At 37.0% G+C, this 16,447-nt stretch overlaps 1 protein-coding gene across 7 annotated transcripts in view; it reads right to left on the reverse strand.

The window, feature by feature from the left end:
- The window catches only part of sdk2b (sidekick cell adhesion molecule 2b), a 397,130-nt gene that overhangs the window by 85,736 nt on the left and 294,947 nt on the right, over positions 1-16,447 (reverse strand). For all 7 annotated transcript variants that reach the window (XM_048171159.1, XM_048171152.1, XM_048171156.1 and 4 more), the window contains exons 3-4: positions 7,994-8,100; positions 4,324-4,471 (exon numbers count right to left, since the gene is read on the reverse strand). In XM_048171159.1, coding sequence (XP_048027116.1) covers positions 4,324-4,471; positions 7,994-8,100 — 255 coding nt within the window. The remainder of the gene's footprint in view (positions 1-4,323; positions 4,472-7,993; positions 8,101-16,447) is intronic.

Raw genomic sequence — 16,447 nt, forward strand, 5'->3', positions numbered from 1 at the left:
GGCCTGCAAAATGGGGAATTACGGTGTGCAAATTACATTAAGCAGAATTTTTAATTCACTGTCTGCTGTTACCCGATTTGCATAATTCCTCTAGTAAATCAGGTATAAAAAAAAAATGATGCTATCAGCTGCATCAAATTATTTTTAGTGAATTGCGTCTCCATATAAACATTCGTTTAGCTCATGTGCGGTTCAGTAAGAAAGTGCATGCTTAAAAACAACATGAAATTATAATTGGCAACATTTACAGTCAGTCATACAGGTTTGGGACAACATAAGTGTGTCAATGATAACAAAATGTTCATTTTTGGGTGAACTATCCCTTTAAGTGATTCAGACCAAATGAATTACAGATGTTTAATACTTAAAGTTAGAAGTTTGGAACAAACCATAACCAAAATATCATATATATATATATATATATATATATATATATATATATATATATATATATATACAGTAGCACTGCTATGCAAGTGCTGTAATAATATAATAGTCTAAGATATTTCACCCCCCCCCCCAATGCAAATACTTTCATGTTGTCTTTTAAAACAAGAATGCTATTCTATAATTCATACTTTCCATGTAACATAAACTTAACATAATTTGGCAAAATGTCAACAGCACTGTTAACACAAATTAGCACTGTAGGCGACTCAAAAGCAAAGTGCTGGAAAATGTCATTTTATCATCCACAGCAGCGCTCTTGTGCGCTAGAATCTCAAAGTGGCTGAAGGGAGGCAGGGTTGTGAGCAAAAATGGAGAAACGTGTCTCTCTCTCTCTCTCTCAGACATTGATTATCCTGCTCTTTTCTGGGCCGTATGATTGCATGATTAGAGGGAAAAGAGACACAGAGTGGATGAGAGGTGAGGGAGAAAGCTTTATGCTTCTGAAAACTCTCCATTTCATGACCCTTGGGCCGCACAGCTAGTTTTCACCGAAACGAGAGCCACAAAATGAGTACAATCTGACGAAAATAAAGAGCGAGAGATTAGAATTCACCAATCTAGAGCAGACGGAGTCAGAAGCGACAGGACTCTCTCAGACAGACTAGCAGTCCTCCATGGGTGTCTCGGTCAATGTTACGCTTATTTCCATTTTTCACGGAGTCTTTGAAACTGCGACGGAGGTGCCAATGGCCTGATTAAAATTCAATTAAATGATTTTCCTGGAATAAATGTTATCAGTCCCACTCATTTGCAAGAGGTAACCTTGGCTAAGAGCTAGAAACAGATGTTCATATGCAAACAAGGCATATAAGAGTGCAAGGAAGGAGCATAGGAAGACAGAGAGAGCGTGAGGAAAACAGAAACAACATTACAAAAATTGCAATACTTGGACACATCATTCAGAGACTTTGCAATTCCAGTTAGAAATGGTGATTAAAGGGTTAAGGACCTGATATACTAGCGAATTTAAAGGGGTCCTTGATTATGTGTTCACTTTTTTAACTTTAGTTAGTGTGCAATGTTGCTGTTTGAGCATAAATAACATCTGCAAAAATACAACGCTCAAAGTTCAATGCAAAGGGAGATATTTTTTGTCTTACAGAAATTGCTTAAAGGATTAGTCCACTTTTAAATAAACTTTTAAATAAACCTGATAATTTACTCACCCCCATTTCATCCAAGATGTCCATGTCTTTCTTTCATCAGTCGAAAAGAAATTAAAGTTTTTGATGAAAACATTCCAGGATTTTTCTCCTTATAGTAGACTTCAATGGGCACCAAACAGTTGAAGGTCAAAATTAGTTTCATGCAGCTTCAAATTGTTCAACACGATCCCAGATGAGAAATAGTGAAACCATCACTAATTTCTGAAAAAAAATTGAAAATTATGTAAGTTTTACCCTTAAATGCTCATCTTGAACTAGCTCTCTTCTTCTTCTCCTCTATTAGAATTCCAGCAGTGTAGACACTGCTAAGCGTAATACTGCCCTCCACAGGCCAAAGTTTGAACTAATTGTTATATACTATTGAACTAGCATATTGCATATAAAAATTAGTTCAAACTTTGGCCTGTGGAGGGCAGTAATACGCTTAGCAGCGTCTGCACTGCCGGAATTCTAATAGAGGAGAAGAAGAGAGCTAGCTCAAGATGAGCATTTAAGGTTAAAATTTTCAATTTTTTTCAGAAAATGAGCGATAGTTTCACTAGATAAGACCCTTATTTCTCATCTGGGATCGTGTTGAACAATTTGAAGCTGCATGAAACTAATTTTGACCTTCAACTGTTTGGTGCCCATTGAAGTCTACTATAAGGAGAATAATCCTGGAATGTTTTCATCAAAAACTTTATTTTTTTTATTTTCAAAAATTTCTTTTCGACTGAAGAAAGAAAGACATGGACATCTTGGATGACATGGGGGTGAGTAAATTATCAGGAAAAGTTTATTTAAAAGTGAACTAATCCTTTAAGGACTACAACAAATGGCTGGTAGGGACTACAACAAGCTTCTTCCCGAGTTAGTGACATCACTAACCTTAAAATTTACATAAACCCTGTCCCCGATAATTTGACAAATTTGACAAGCTATAATAAATGATCTGTGGGGTATTTTGAGCTGAAACTTCAAAGACACATTCTGTGGACACCAGAGACTTGGGATGCATTGGGATGTTTGGTAACCTTTGCTGCAAAGGTATTTCAAACTTCTTTTTTTTACACCACATTACAGTAATTAAATAAAAAAAAAGAACATCATTGTGAATATATCAGGGCCTTTAATTAAGTGAAAATTCATTTAAAAATAATTAAATTACCCTAAATTTCATTGTGTCGACTGTCATTATATTACAAAGCCACTAGATGGATGGATGGATGGATACATAGATAGATAGTAGGGGTGTAACGATACGCTCAGGTCACGATACGATACGTATCTCGATACGGAGTTCACGATACGATACGTATCACGATATTTTGAACAAAATGAAACTGAAATTCAAACAAGATTTATTAAAAAAACATGAACAAATTTCAATAATTTTCCTTGTTGTACATACAAGATCACATTTCAATAAAATAAATAAATATAAAATTTTAATAAAAACCTTCTGTATTCAAATTAACAGCTGAATAGGGCTGTCTGTCACTGAAAAAAAATGTTAAATTTAACATGAACTTAGAATTATGAATAGGGGCCGTTCACATATCGCGTCTAAAAACGCGTGGAAGGCGCGGCCGCACCGCTTCTCCTTCTTTCCAAAGCGCTTGCGCTCCCGTGGCGTCGGTCGTTGCTATGCAACCATGAACTGAGCTCTCCAAGAGGATCAGGATGTTTCTGCAAAGGATAAATGATTTCTAGCCCTTGCATTAGTTTTACTACGAGATATATTGATGGAGATAAGATATAAAAACCACCATGTACAGCTATGATCAGCTGTTCGGCTGAGCTTTTGATGTTTTGTTACGGAAAGGCCATAGCTGATCGGTTGATTCTTGTCACACGACCTGCGGTGCGCTTGCGGCATTCTGAGAAGTTGAGAATTGCATGCGCGTCGCGACCGCGTTGATCCCATTATGAGCGCGCCTGCCGCGCGGCTACATTTGAAAATAATAACTGACTTGCACGCGGAAAAGACGCAATATGTGAACGGCCCCACAGAACTTCTTAAAGCAAAGCATCGCAAGCGTCTTTTGCTTTTCTGTGAGCACAGCTGTTCCTGTGCACTGCGGTGAAAGAAAGCCACGACTTTTCTCACGCGACCATGCAAGAGACTGACATGAGAAACGTTTAAACCTGCTTGCAAGATTCAATGTGTGCCCGAAACACTTACTGAACTAGAGAGCTGATTGAGACACACCATCTACGATAAATCGTTACACCCCTAATACTTATAGTAATTTAAAAATGTGGTAGCATTGGATCTGGACAGGAAGGATAACTCTGGGAGTTGGAAGGGGTGTGTCGCGATTCTGCCTTCTCACATCGCGATACAGGTTCGTGGACCTGCTTATCGCGATTTCGGTTTCATATCGCATATCGTTACAGCCCTAATAGATAGATAGATAGATAGATAGATAGATAGATAGAAACAAAAACAATTCTGCAGATAGATGTTCAGCTTTTGATGACTCATAGAGGTTTTTGAGATCACTCACACTAGCAAGTCAATAAATGCATATATGACAACAAACAAACCTCCACAAGCTCATACACACATTCAGAAACACACCTGGAGGCAATATAACAGTGTGCGTATCTCCGGACTAGATGTATAGCTACGAAGATCCCTCAAAAACAATCTTGTACAATCAAACTGCTTGAAAACAATGAAGACGAAATAGAAAAAAGGAACCCAACTGATTCAGAAACTTACATTCGACTGCTGGGAGGGATTTTGCGTCCGTCTCTGAACCAGGTAACCTGTGGTTGAGGGAAACAGCGAATGTGAGGCGCCGGTATAACAGCTCCTTCTCCTTGGGATACGGCTTGAGCTCGTTCTCCTTCCTCAAAACTTCCCATATCTATAGACAAACACAAAACAAATGGTAAGAGTGAGCAAATTACACAACATACGTGTGTTAAACTGTTATATAGTGCATATGTTAGCATTTAGCACTCAACGTCTGTCTACATACTGACTCAGAACACCACTACAAATACAAACAGGACTTTAATTTCTGGTACAAGTGACTACATCAGTGGATAAAAAACAGTTGCAGTGTTATTAACGTTTGTCCCTTTGCCAGAGACACACAGCAGAATTTTCCAGTGTTTTCTAGTGTCTTTCACCATCTGCTTCAGTTGGGCAGCGTTTGACAGACGTGCTCTGACACAGCGCCAGACATCGTCGCGGCTGCCGTTGGACAGGGGATGATATGTGCTAGCTAGCTATCGGCCATGACAGTGACCAGAACTGACTCATCCGAACGGACATTCACCATGCGTTAAATCAGCAGTCGTTCTTATTTATCTGATTCAGCAGAATAAACGTCCTTGTTGCTTTAACACGGACACGAGTAACTAACTAAACTAAACTTTAATAACAATCACTAGAAAAGAAGGTTTGTAGAGCAACTTTTACTCTCAACTTGTGTGTTTTAAAAATGTAGTACACCCCGAAATGAACATTTTATCATCATTTACTCACCCTGATGTCATTCCAACCCTGTAATATTGGAGGTCTAAGGCAGAATGTTAGAGGATGAAGGAAAGTAATATGGGGTTGGAATAACATGAGGGTGAAAAAAAAATGGGTGAACTATTCATTTTGTTAGCAAAGACAGTTAGAAACAGATGTCATTTCATGCTACACGGTGTGGAAGAGATTTAAAAATCAAAGGCAGTGTCTTAATATCAAGAGCATTATTCATCAAAAAAGCTAATTAAGGAAAGCCACTTAAAAAATAATATAATATCCAGCATGGCAATGTCCTGCCTTTGATATCACAATGTCGTTTCCTGTGTATTGACTCCTGTATTTGATTGCTCTCACTTCATCCTTCAAAAGAAACGAAAGGTAATTGGATGTCAATTATTACACAGGTGCTTGAAAGGGAAATGAGAAAAGCAAATAAGGTCTAAGTACTTCCATCTTGACCAGAAGTGAAGCACCTCCACATATCCTGAAATGAAAGGCGATAATAAGAAGCGATGGGCCGGGCTGATTAATTTGACAACAGTCGGCCATTTTGAGATTTTTAGCATTGGCTGCTAACTGTGAGCATATGGCGATTCACAGATGTGTGCGTTCCGCATAACCTGATATTGCTGAGTTCAACATGTTCCTGGGTGAACATTTTTGTTGATCCTGGAACAACATTCATATCAACCAATCAGATTTGAGGGACAAGTTTACAGATTATGTCAAGTTTAGACTTAAAATCATGAGTTGGTGCTTCTACATCAGTGTTATTCGTCTATCATTTCCTTCTGATTTTTGGCATAACTTATGGGTAGGAATAGGGTTAAGACTAAATTTATGTTGACCCAGGAACGCATCTAACTCAGCAATATCAGGACGTGCGTTAGTTCCAATATGAAGACGCTTGTGTCAATAATAAAATAACATTTTGAGTAAACAAAAACCATTCAAAAGTCTGGGGGTTGGTATAAAGATGTTTTTGAATAAAGTTTCTCACCAAGGCTGCATTTATTTGATCTACAAATATGGTAAAAATAGAAATTTAATGAAATATTATTATTCCAGTGATGGCAAAGTTTAATTTTCAGCATCATTATTCCAGACTTCAGTGTCACATGATCCTTCAGAAATCATTCTAATATGATTTTTTTGCTATGGAATGAACATGGATCAGCGAGCAGGAAGCGAGCAAGAAGTGAAGTGATTACAGACAGGAAGTTGCTTAACTCACATACTTTGAGAGAGAAAAATCAAACTTCAATAATGACCGGTGTCATGAGAAATCGAGTCCCCCCCTAGGAATCGGGTCTCCTTTAGGACCCATGCGGTAATGCCTGATCAAAAGTTGTTATCATAATGTCTTGACTAATTATATACCTATTTCACTATTGTGTGATGTTTATTACATTAAGTGCACAAACAACATGCTTGAAATATAAAATAAATGCCTATGTATTGCATAATAAAACAAACTGGAAACAGATATTGGAGGCAAAAAAAAAAAAAAAAAAAACCTAATATAACCCCTAATATAAGCTAAGCTAACAGGCTAATCAGGTAGATGTATGCTATTCTAGTACATAAACTACCTAAAAAACAGTAAGAACGATAAATGCTTAATTTATAGCTTCAGTTATATAGGTTTAAGAACTATGTAATTTAAAAGACACTAATGGTCATTATAACGCATTTTAAACCATATAAATCATAACATGATTTTGCAGGAATTATAATCAGGCGCTAAAAATACTACCCATTAAAGGTCCCGTTTTTCGTGTTTTTTTGAAGCTTTGATTGTGTTTATAGTGTGCAATATAACATGTGTTCATGTTTCGGGTGTAAAAAAACACAGTATTTTTCACATACTTTACTTATCTGTATACCGCTGTTTCCACTGTCATACAAACGGGCTGATGACTTCCTTGTTCTATGAAGTGCCTCCTTCAGAAATACGTAACGAGTTCTGATTGTGCCAGCGGTTCCTGTGTTGTGATTCGACAGCATTTTAGCGCATCTTGCCCGGAAAGGTCACGCCTCTTACCATAACGTGGAGATGCACGCGCTCAGTGTTATTGTAAACATGTCTTTAATTTTACCCTATCAATTTGAGCCGGAATCAGACCCGGTGATTGGACTGCGGGATGAAAATAACAGCGTTTCGACGACATGGCGACAAACACACTCTACAAACGCAACTCTTGTGTATTCCTGTGGGCGGAGGTTAGTCAAAAAACTGTTTTAGTGACGTCATTAAAGAAGGAAGTAGAGGGATGTAGTCCAAACTGGCCGTTCGATGTAGGCGACTTCTGTTAAATAAAATATCTCGCTTGGCATTGAACTTTGAGCTTTAAAATTTTACAAATTTTATTTATACTCTAACAACAACATTACACACTAACTAAAGTTTGAAACATGGGATCATGAAGAACGGGACCTTTAAAAGTCCGTTGAACCAATGGGATCACTTGGGGTCCTAAAGGAGACCCGATTTCTGGGGGGACTCGATAACTCACCACACCGGAAACAGCCGGAGAGGACAGTGTGGGCAGTGAAACTTGACTCTGGATTGAAACACCAGAGACTTGCCACTCGGTTCAAGCGCAGCAGCTGTTCCTCATGCTAAACAGATTATAAAACGGAGGAATGAATTAAATTCTGAGAGAGTGAAGCGATTGGTCCGCACAACCTCATCAATCTAATGAGGAAGTTAAAGTGCACAGCTGTGACATTGGATAGGAGATTTTAATGAAACACAGGTACGTCACCTCACCAACAGCTGCTGTTCCTGTGAAACACACACACACACACTGGGGCACAATTTGACCGTCTGGTAAAAATCACACACGCAAGGACCAACAAACACACAAATCCAAAGTGGTGGAGAGTTACTATGGTTACTCACATGCCACTTGTACTTCGGTTCTCCTCTGTAACAACGCTCCGACTCTGTTCCTCACAATACACCGATAGAAGCCAGCATGCGATCTGTCCAGAGACGGTATCAAATACCTGTGAGAGATAAAACACAGTGGGTTTACTCTCCAAAACCACAATAATGACCATGCATCAAGCATAATGTAATGCCAAACTGTCAGAGTGCCTTTCATAAGTGATTCATAAGCGTTTTATGTATATTTTATATGTACAAATGACTCTCATTCAATCTGTCACACCCGTCCTTCGCTAAAAGAACATCTCTGTAATCTGTCAAAGCATGGCAGAGAGCGTTTCCTTTTCATTTCAACGTATGTTTCTTATCTTTATGGAAGAACTCCTGAGAGAATATAAATACAGCTATAAAATATTTTTTACTTATTCCCATCTCATTGTGATGACCTTGACGTTTACTTTTTCAGTGCAGAATGTAAATGTGCTCACATTACCATCTTCCCCTCAGTAGGTGGCGCTCTAACATACACAATGACTATGTGGGAGTAAAACAAGCTGCCCCAGGTTTTAGTGAGGTCTACGAGTGAGTAAATAGCACATGATTAGATCATGTCCCAATAGTTTTATGTTCCTCTGCATGAGACCCTTGTTACTTTCATTATAGCCAATATGGCAGAAAACCAACCGAGACACAGAACTGTTAATTCCTGGCTTCTGTTGTTCATTTGTAAAAGACTGAATAACACAGAAAATGAATTAACAGTCATGAGATGAAATAAAGTGGCTCATGTTTGACTGATAAAGATCAGAACAATGCATATCTGCCATTTTAAAGTATAAAGGATCATATCTCTTAAAGGGGTGGTTCACCCAAAAATTAAATTCTGTCAACCAAAAGTTGTTCCAAGCCTATATGATGTTTTTTTCTTCTTCTGAACTCAAAAGAAGATATTTTTAAGAATGTCAGTAACAGTTGTTCAGCAGAAGAAAGAAATTCATTCAGGTTTGGAGCAACTTGAAGGTGAGTAAATGTTTTATTTTTGATGTTTATTTTTTTTATTTTTGGGTGAACTATCCCTTTAATATATGTATTATAATGTACATCTTCTTTCTTCTCATTTTTTTTGTGTCAAAAGCAAACCGACCCCAAACTATCTGTGAGTGGCTCAAAACGTTCTGCTGTAAAACAAGCAAAGATGGCACATTTCAAATCTCATACTTCCAGCTGCAGTTGAGATGAATGAAAACGCTATAGCAGATATCTTTTTTCTCTTCTGTACACACCAGATAAAACTTCATTGCTTTAATTCACCTCTCATTGTGAAGTGGATGAAATCGGATCATCTTCCAGACATTTTAATTCAGACAAACCACATTTTCTCTCAGCTCGAATGACCTGAACTCAAATTAAAATGACCTGGAGGCCCATGGGCCACACATTACTGGACCGGAGTGCTCTCCGACCTCCTGGATCAATGATGGAGGGAGATAAAAGAATGAAACTGCACAGAAATGAGCAGGATAGAGGGAAGGAATGCGAGAGGGAGAAGCAGATGAGGAAGACACTCAGTGTTTCGATCTAGATGCTTTAAAAAGCCATTGACCTCAGATGGCAATCAATACAAACAATGGAGTAGAGACAGTAAAGAGATCTGTCCAGACACAGAGAATGAGACTGAGAGAGAGATGGAAAGATAATGAGAGCAAAGAGAGAACATAATGAGAAAAATAAGAAACAAGAAAAAGTCAACAACAAAGAAAGGAGGATGATAGAGAGATGGACACAGAAACACATGCAAACAGGAAGACAACAAGTGGACAGTGATTGATTAGCCAGATGCTGTTAAAAGGTCAGTTGTGTGGTTATTCAGTCAAGCCGTCAACATTTTCTGTCACTCAAACTACTGCTGTCTGAAATAGCTTTTTATTTCCAATATAGTGTCATTTTGTCTTGATGTAAACAGAGGGGGAGATATAAATGGAGAATTCGCAAAGCTAAATATGGTGGTCTGTCTTTTGATCAAATTTAGGAGCTGATAGCTGATATATAATATAATATAATATAATATAATATAATATAATATAATATAATATAATATAATATAATATAATATAATATAATATAATATAATATAATATAATATAATATAATATAATATAATATAATATAATATAATAATTAAAATAAATAATTTTACACTTAGAAAAAAAATCAAACAAATAAAATATTTGTTAAAATATTTTAACATATATTTTTTAAAACATTTTTTAAATATTGTGACCCAAATATTTTGGGTTTTTAACCATTATAAATATTATCAATATTAACAAAACTGCTTCACTGATGTTTATTTTTTATTTTTATAAAACTATAATAAAAAAAAAAAAGATCATATAAATTTCAACCTTTTCATGACACTTTTCTCTTCATCCTTATATTTTTACCTAATGCCTTTCAAAACATACCAAATGAATTTTAATTCAGAAACTTGATCATCACAAAAAGGCATACTCAAGTATCTTTCAAAATGAATGGCATTTTTAAATAAATTAACTTTTGAATAAATCAATAGATCCCGATACACTAAATGAACATCACATATTTGACTCACTGTGAAAAACAAGCACCATATAAACTCTCAGAAAAGGCCGACTACAGCCCACAAGAATAGAAGAGCTGTTATTGGCTATTATCTGGTACCACACTGACTTTAGACCTGTAGTTTAACCTACCTCTAACCGTGAGAGACGTGATTGTGACTGTGTGGGTGTGAAAGAAATCGGCTGGAGTTTGGAAAGTGAGAGTGGTAGAGTGGTGGGGCTTGAATGATGGGTGTCTTGTTAGAAGGCAAGAGTTGAAGAGAGCTGTTATTAACAGACTATAATGAAATATCAAACGATATTAGCGATGAGGTTAGCGGGTTGCAGATCCTGCCAGGCATAGTAAATTGCTTCTTGTGTGAAGTATATTAGCGTTAATGGACTAATTAGGAAGTTTGGGGGGGGGGCTGGAGGGGGGTATAGTTTTTAGTGTGATAGCGAGACAAAGCTTCCTACATGCCCTGAAACATTGCAGGCTGTACATGTTACATGAGCTAAACTCTACTAGATAAAGAGAGGCTGTGTTCTGATTAACAGGGTCCTACACAGTGGTGATTGCTCCAAAATATTATACCTAAAATCACACTTTCAAATACACACATATTTACACAATATCACAATAAAGGGTTAGTTCACCCAAACATGAAAATTCTGTCATTATTTACTCACCCTCATGTTGTTCCACACCCGTAAGACCTTCATTCATCTTCAGAACACAAATTAAGATATTTTTGATAAAATCCGATGGCTCAGTGAGCCAATTGCTCAGCAAGACAATTAAAGGATTAGTTCACTTTTGAATTAAAATTTCCTGATAATTTACTCACCCCCATGTCATCCAAGATGTTCATGTCTTTCTTTCGTCAGTCGAAAAGAAATTAATGATGAACCATTAATGATGGTTTTTGATGAAAACATTCCAGGGTTATTCTCCTTATAGTGGACTTCAATGGACTCCAAATGGTTGAAGGTCAAAGTTACAGTTTCAGTGCAGCTTCAAAGGGCTTTAAACGATACCAGACGAGGAATAAGGGTCTTATCTAGTGAAACCATCGCTCATTTTCTATTTTTTTTTTTTTTAATTATATACGTTTTATATACGTTTTAACCATAAACGCTCATCTTGAACTAGCTCTATTATTGCCCTCCGCAGGTCAAAGTTTGAACTAAATTCTCATTTACAATATGCTTGTGCAAGTATGTAACAATTAGTTCAAACTTTGACCTGTGGAGGGCAGTAATACACTTAGCAGCATCTACACTGCCGGGATTCTAATAGAGAAGAAGAAGAAGAAGAAGAAGAAGAAGAGAGCTACAGTAGTTCAAGACAAGCGTTTATGGTTAAAATGTATATAATTAAATTTTTTATTTTTATTTTTTACAAATTTTAGAAAATGACCGATCGTTTCACTAGATAAGACCCTTATTCCTCGTCTGGGATCACGTAGAGCCCTTTGAAGCTGCACTGAAACTGCAATTTTGACCTTCAACCATTTGGAGTCCATTGAAGTCCACTATAAGGAGAATAATCCTGGAATGTTTTCATCAAAAACCTTAATTTCTTTTCGACTGAAGAAAGAAAGACATAAACAACTTGGATGACATGGGGGGTGAGTAAATTATCAGGAAATTTTAATTCGAAAGTGAACTAATCCTTTAACACTTTCTAATGCTCAGAAAGCTACTAAAAAGTGAAAACAGTTCATGTGACTACAGTGGTTCAACCTTAATGTTATGAAGTGACGAGAATACTTTTTGTGCGCCAAAAAAACAAAATATTGAGCGTGTATCAAACTCCCAAAGTCATGTGATTTCAGTAAGCAAGGCTTCGATACGTCATAAGTGTTTCGAAATTTCAGTGGTTCACCACTGGGGGGCGTGACTTTGGCAGTTTGATACACGCTCTGAATCACTGATTCATTGGATCTTAGCATCGGAGCATCGGATTTTATGAAAAATATCTTAATTTTAATTTTAATCTTAATTTTCCGAAGATGAACAAAGGTCTTACGGGTTTGGAACAACATGAGGGTGAGTAATTAATGACTGAATTTTCATTTTTGGGTGAACTAACCCTTTAAGTTTGGGGTAGGTGCATTTTTTTTTTTTTTTTTTTGAAAGAAGTTTCTTATGCTCACCAAGGATGCACTTATTTGATCAAAATAAATATACACTAAAAGTCAGTGTCACTACTGGTAGCATGAGGCGATACCTGGACCCTACCGAGGTTGCACAGGCAGTCCAACTCCTCTAGGATGGCACATCAATGCGTGCCATTGCCAGAAGGTTTGCTGTGTCTCCCAGCACAGTCTCAAGAGCATGGAAGAGATTCCAGGAGATAGGCAGTTACTCTAGGAGAGCTGGACAGGGCCGTAGAAGGTCCTTAACCCATCAGCAGGACCAGTATCTGCTCCTTTGTGCAAGGAACAACAGGATGAGCACTGCCAGAGTCCTACAAAATTACCTCCAGCAGGCTACTGTTGTGAATGTCTCTGACCAAATAATCAGAAACGGACTTCATAAGGGTGGCCTGCTGGAGGTCATTTTGTCTATATAATTCATTAAAGGTGCCCTAGAACTTTTTTAAAAAAAGATGTAATATAAGTCTAAGGTGTCCCCTGAATGTGTCTGTGAAGTTTCAGCTCAAAATACCCCATAGATTTTTTTTAATTCATTTTTTTAACTGCCTATCTTGGGGCATAATTAGAAATGAGCCGATTCAGGGTGTGTGGCCCTTTAAATCCCGTGCTCCACGCCCCAAGAGCTCGCGCTTGCCTTAAACAACATAAAAAAAAGTTCAAACAGCTAATATAACCCTCAAAATGGATCTTTACAAAGTGTTCGTCATGCAGCATGTCTAATCGCGTAAGTACAGTGTTTATTTTGATGTTTACATTGATTCTGAATGAGTTTGAGGCTATGCTCTGTGGCTAACGGCTAATGCTACACTGTTGGAGAGATTTATAAAGAATGAAGTTGTGTTTATGAATTATACAGACTGCAAGTGTTTAAAAATGAAAATAGCGACGGCTCTTGTCTCTGTGAATACGGTAAGAAACGATGGTAACTTTAACCACACTTAACAGTACATTAGCAACATGCTAACGAAACATTTAGAAAGACAATTTACAAATATCACTAAAAATATCATGTTATCATGAATCAAGTCAGTTATTATTGCTCCATCTGCCATTTTTTGCTATTGTCCTTGTTTGCTTACCTAATCTGTTGATTCATCTGTGCACATCCAGACGTTCTGCCCTTGTCTAATGCCTTTCATCCAGACATTAATACTGGCTGCCCTTGTGTAATGCCTCAATCATGGGCTGGCATATGCAAATATTGGGGGTGTACACCCCGACTGTTACGTAACAGTCAGTGTTATGTTGAGATTCGCCTGTTCTTCAGAGGTCTTTTAAACAAATGAGATTTATATAAGAAGGAGGAAACAAAGGAGTTTGAGACTCACTGTATGTCTTTTCCATGTACTGAACTCTTGTTATTTAACTATGCTGAGGTAAATTCAATTTTTGAATCTAGGGCACCTTTAACACCTCATACCTGTTAACAAAGGTGCAGAAGTCAGAGATAAATTAAGATGAATAAAAAGCTAGAATGGTGTTTATTTTATCCACACTTCATGTTGTACTGAGTATACAATGACTTGTGGGTTAATTTCCCTCTCCACTCCCTGTAAAGTTATATATTGATGTCCTCTTGTTCCCTATAACTTAGAATCTCACTTTAAATGGCCAAACACCCTGTAAAGTCCACTTGCCTGACCACTATCAGCCAATTGGATGCACCCGTATTCTGACAGATGGTGCTGTGGCTCTGAGTTTAACCTTGCAGAGTTTCGTGAAGAATAAAATCCCGCCACGAGCGGCATATATTCAGGGTGACTTCCTCTCTATCTTCCTCTCTCCTGTTCCTTCTTTCTCTAATGAATATAATTAACCTTTAAAGAGCTGTGCGCTTGTGCAGCAGGTTGAGAGAGTCAGTAGGGGCAGGGGCTTCAGACATTGATTGATTGATGTTCCAGCCAACAGAGAGCAATGTCAGGTCCCCTTTAATTAGCCTTCCTTTAACGCAGAAGTGAAAAGAGCGAGATAGAGTGAGAAAGCACGGGAGCAAAAAGTAGCAGATGAAGTTCAAAAGCCCCTGACTGAGACGGCTGACAAACAGACACCCGTCTGTGCTGATGTTGCCTTGGCAACCCGTCGCTGTTGGATAAAGTGGTGGTCAGCCTCTCTGTGACTTTAACCTATTCACAGGAGCAACACCTCAAAGATGTCAAAGAAAAAGTTTCCATGTAAAGAACTGGAGCATTGAACTAGTTTTGTTCAGTAGCCTGACTCCTGCCCACAGAATTTTATTTATGCTCACAAACATGCTTATACAACGCTATCTGGACTTAAATAATTGAAGACTATCATTGGCCAGCATTTATATAAGTCTTGAGATTCTTAGACTGCCTTTATTGAATTAAATTCATTTTCATCAGGGAAACAATGATATTGCAAGAGGTTTAAGAACTTGTCGGACATCAATACGTAGGGAAATACTGAAAAGGCTTGAATGTACACCAGCATAACTGAGGCTCAAGTGCTTCATCATCTGAGTAAGGTATACAGCGGGAAAAATAAGAAAAATATGCTTTTCACTACTCCCATAGTGTATGATTTCAAAAGAAATATATATGTTTTATTGAACATTGATGGAGCAACAGAGAATCTGAAAATAAATCATAAAAGTGGTTTGTTTGTTTAAAAATATTATAAATGGCTCACCAGCATAGGGGAAAAAGGCACAAAGTATTGAAGTTAATGCTTGTTCATATCAATCACTTTAGTAAAGTTTGTAATATTTCGGTTTATTCAGATAAATAAAAGAATTCAAATTTGTTCAATAAATATACTGTCATTAAAATATATTCATTTTAAAAACACAGAAGCACAATTATTTAAAAAAAGTAAATATTCTGAAAACATTGAGATCCCATAATAATTTAATAAAGCTTTACAGTAGTAACAAATAAATATGATATTGTATTATATGATATAATATCATATTTTTTTTAATAAAAAAAAAATTATGATGGTTTCATTACAAATATGTGATTATCTCTAAGGTGGACACCCACTATGATAAATGATATTTACCATCTGAATCCATGTCATGTCAACAAATGGAAAAGTCAGTTGGCTGTTTATTATCATGTTAATTATTGTGCCTTTCGCCCCAGCAGCAGGGGCGCCTTTTACCCAAATACCATACTTTTACATATTCTTCTGTTATTGAAAATCTGCTGCTTTATTTTCCTTGAACAAAAGTGAAAATCATTAACAAGACCTTTGTCTCAAAATAGAAATAGACAATATAGACAATTTTATCGATTCTCATTTGCTACATAAATCTACAACATTTTAAAAAACATTAAAGGTGCCCTAGAACCAGTTTTTACAAGATGCAATATAAGTCTAAGGTGTCCTCTGAATGTGTCTGTGAAGTTTCAGCTCAAAATACCCCATAGATTTTTTTAAATTAATTTTTTTAACTGCCTATTTTGCAGCATCATTAACTATGCACCGATTCAGGCTGCAGCCCCTTTAAATCGCGCGCCCCTCAAATAGATCTTTAAAAAATGTTCATCATGCATACTGCATGCATGCGTCGGATCATGTGAGTATAGTATTTATTTGGATGTTTACATTTGATTCTGAATGAGTTTGATAGTGCTCCGTGGCTAATGGGCTAACATTACACACTGTTGGAGAGATTTATAAAGAATGAAGATGTGTTTATGAATTATACAGACTGCAAGTGTTTAAAAATGAAAATAGCAACGGCTCTCTTGTCTCTGTGA

Source organism: Megalobrama amblycephala, linkage group LG20, assembly GCF_018812025.1.
Source record: "Megalobrama amblycephala isolate DHTTF-2021 linkage group LG20, ASM1881202v1, whole genome shotgun sequence".
NCBI classification, from domain to species: Eukaryota; Metazoa; Chordata; class Actinopteri; order Cypriniformes; family Xenocyprididae; genus Megalobrama; species Megalobrama amblycephala.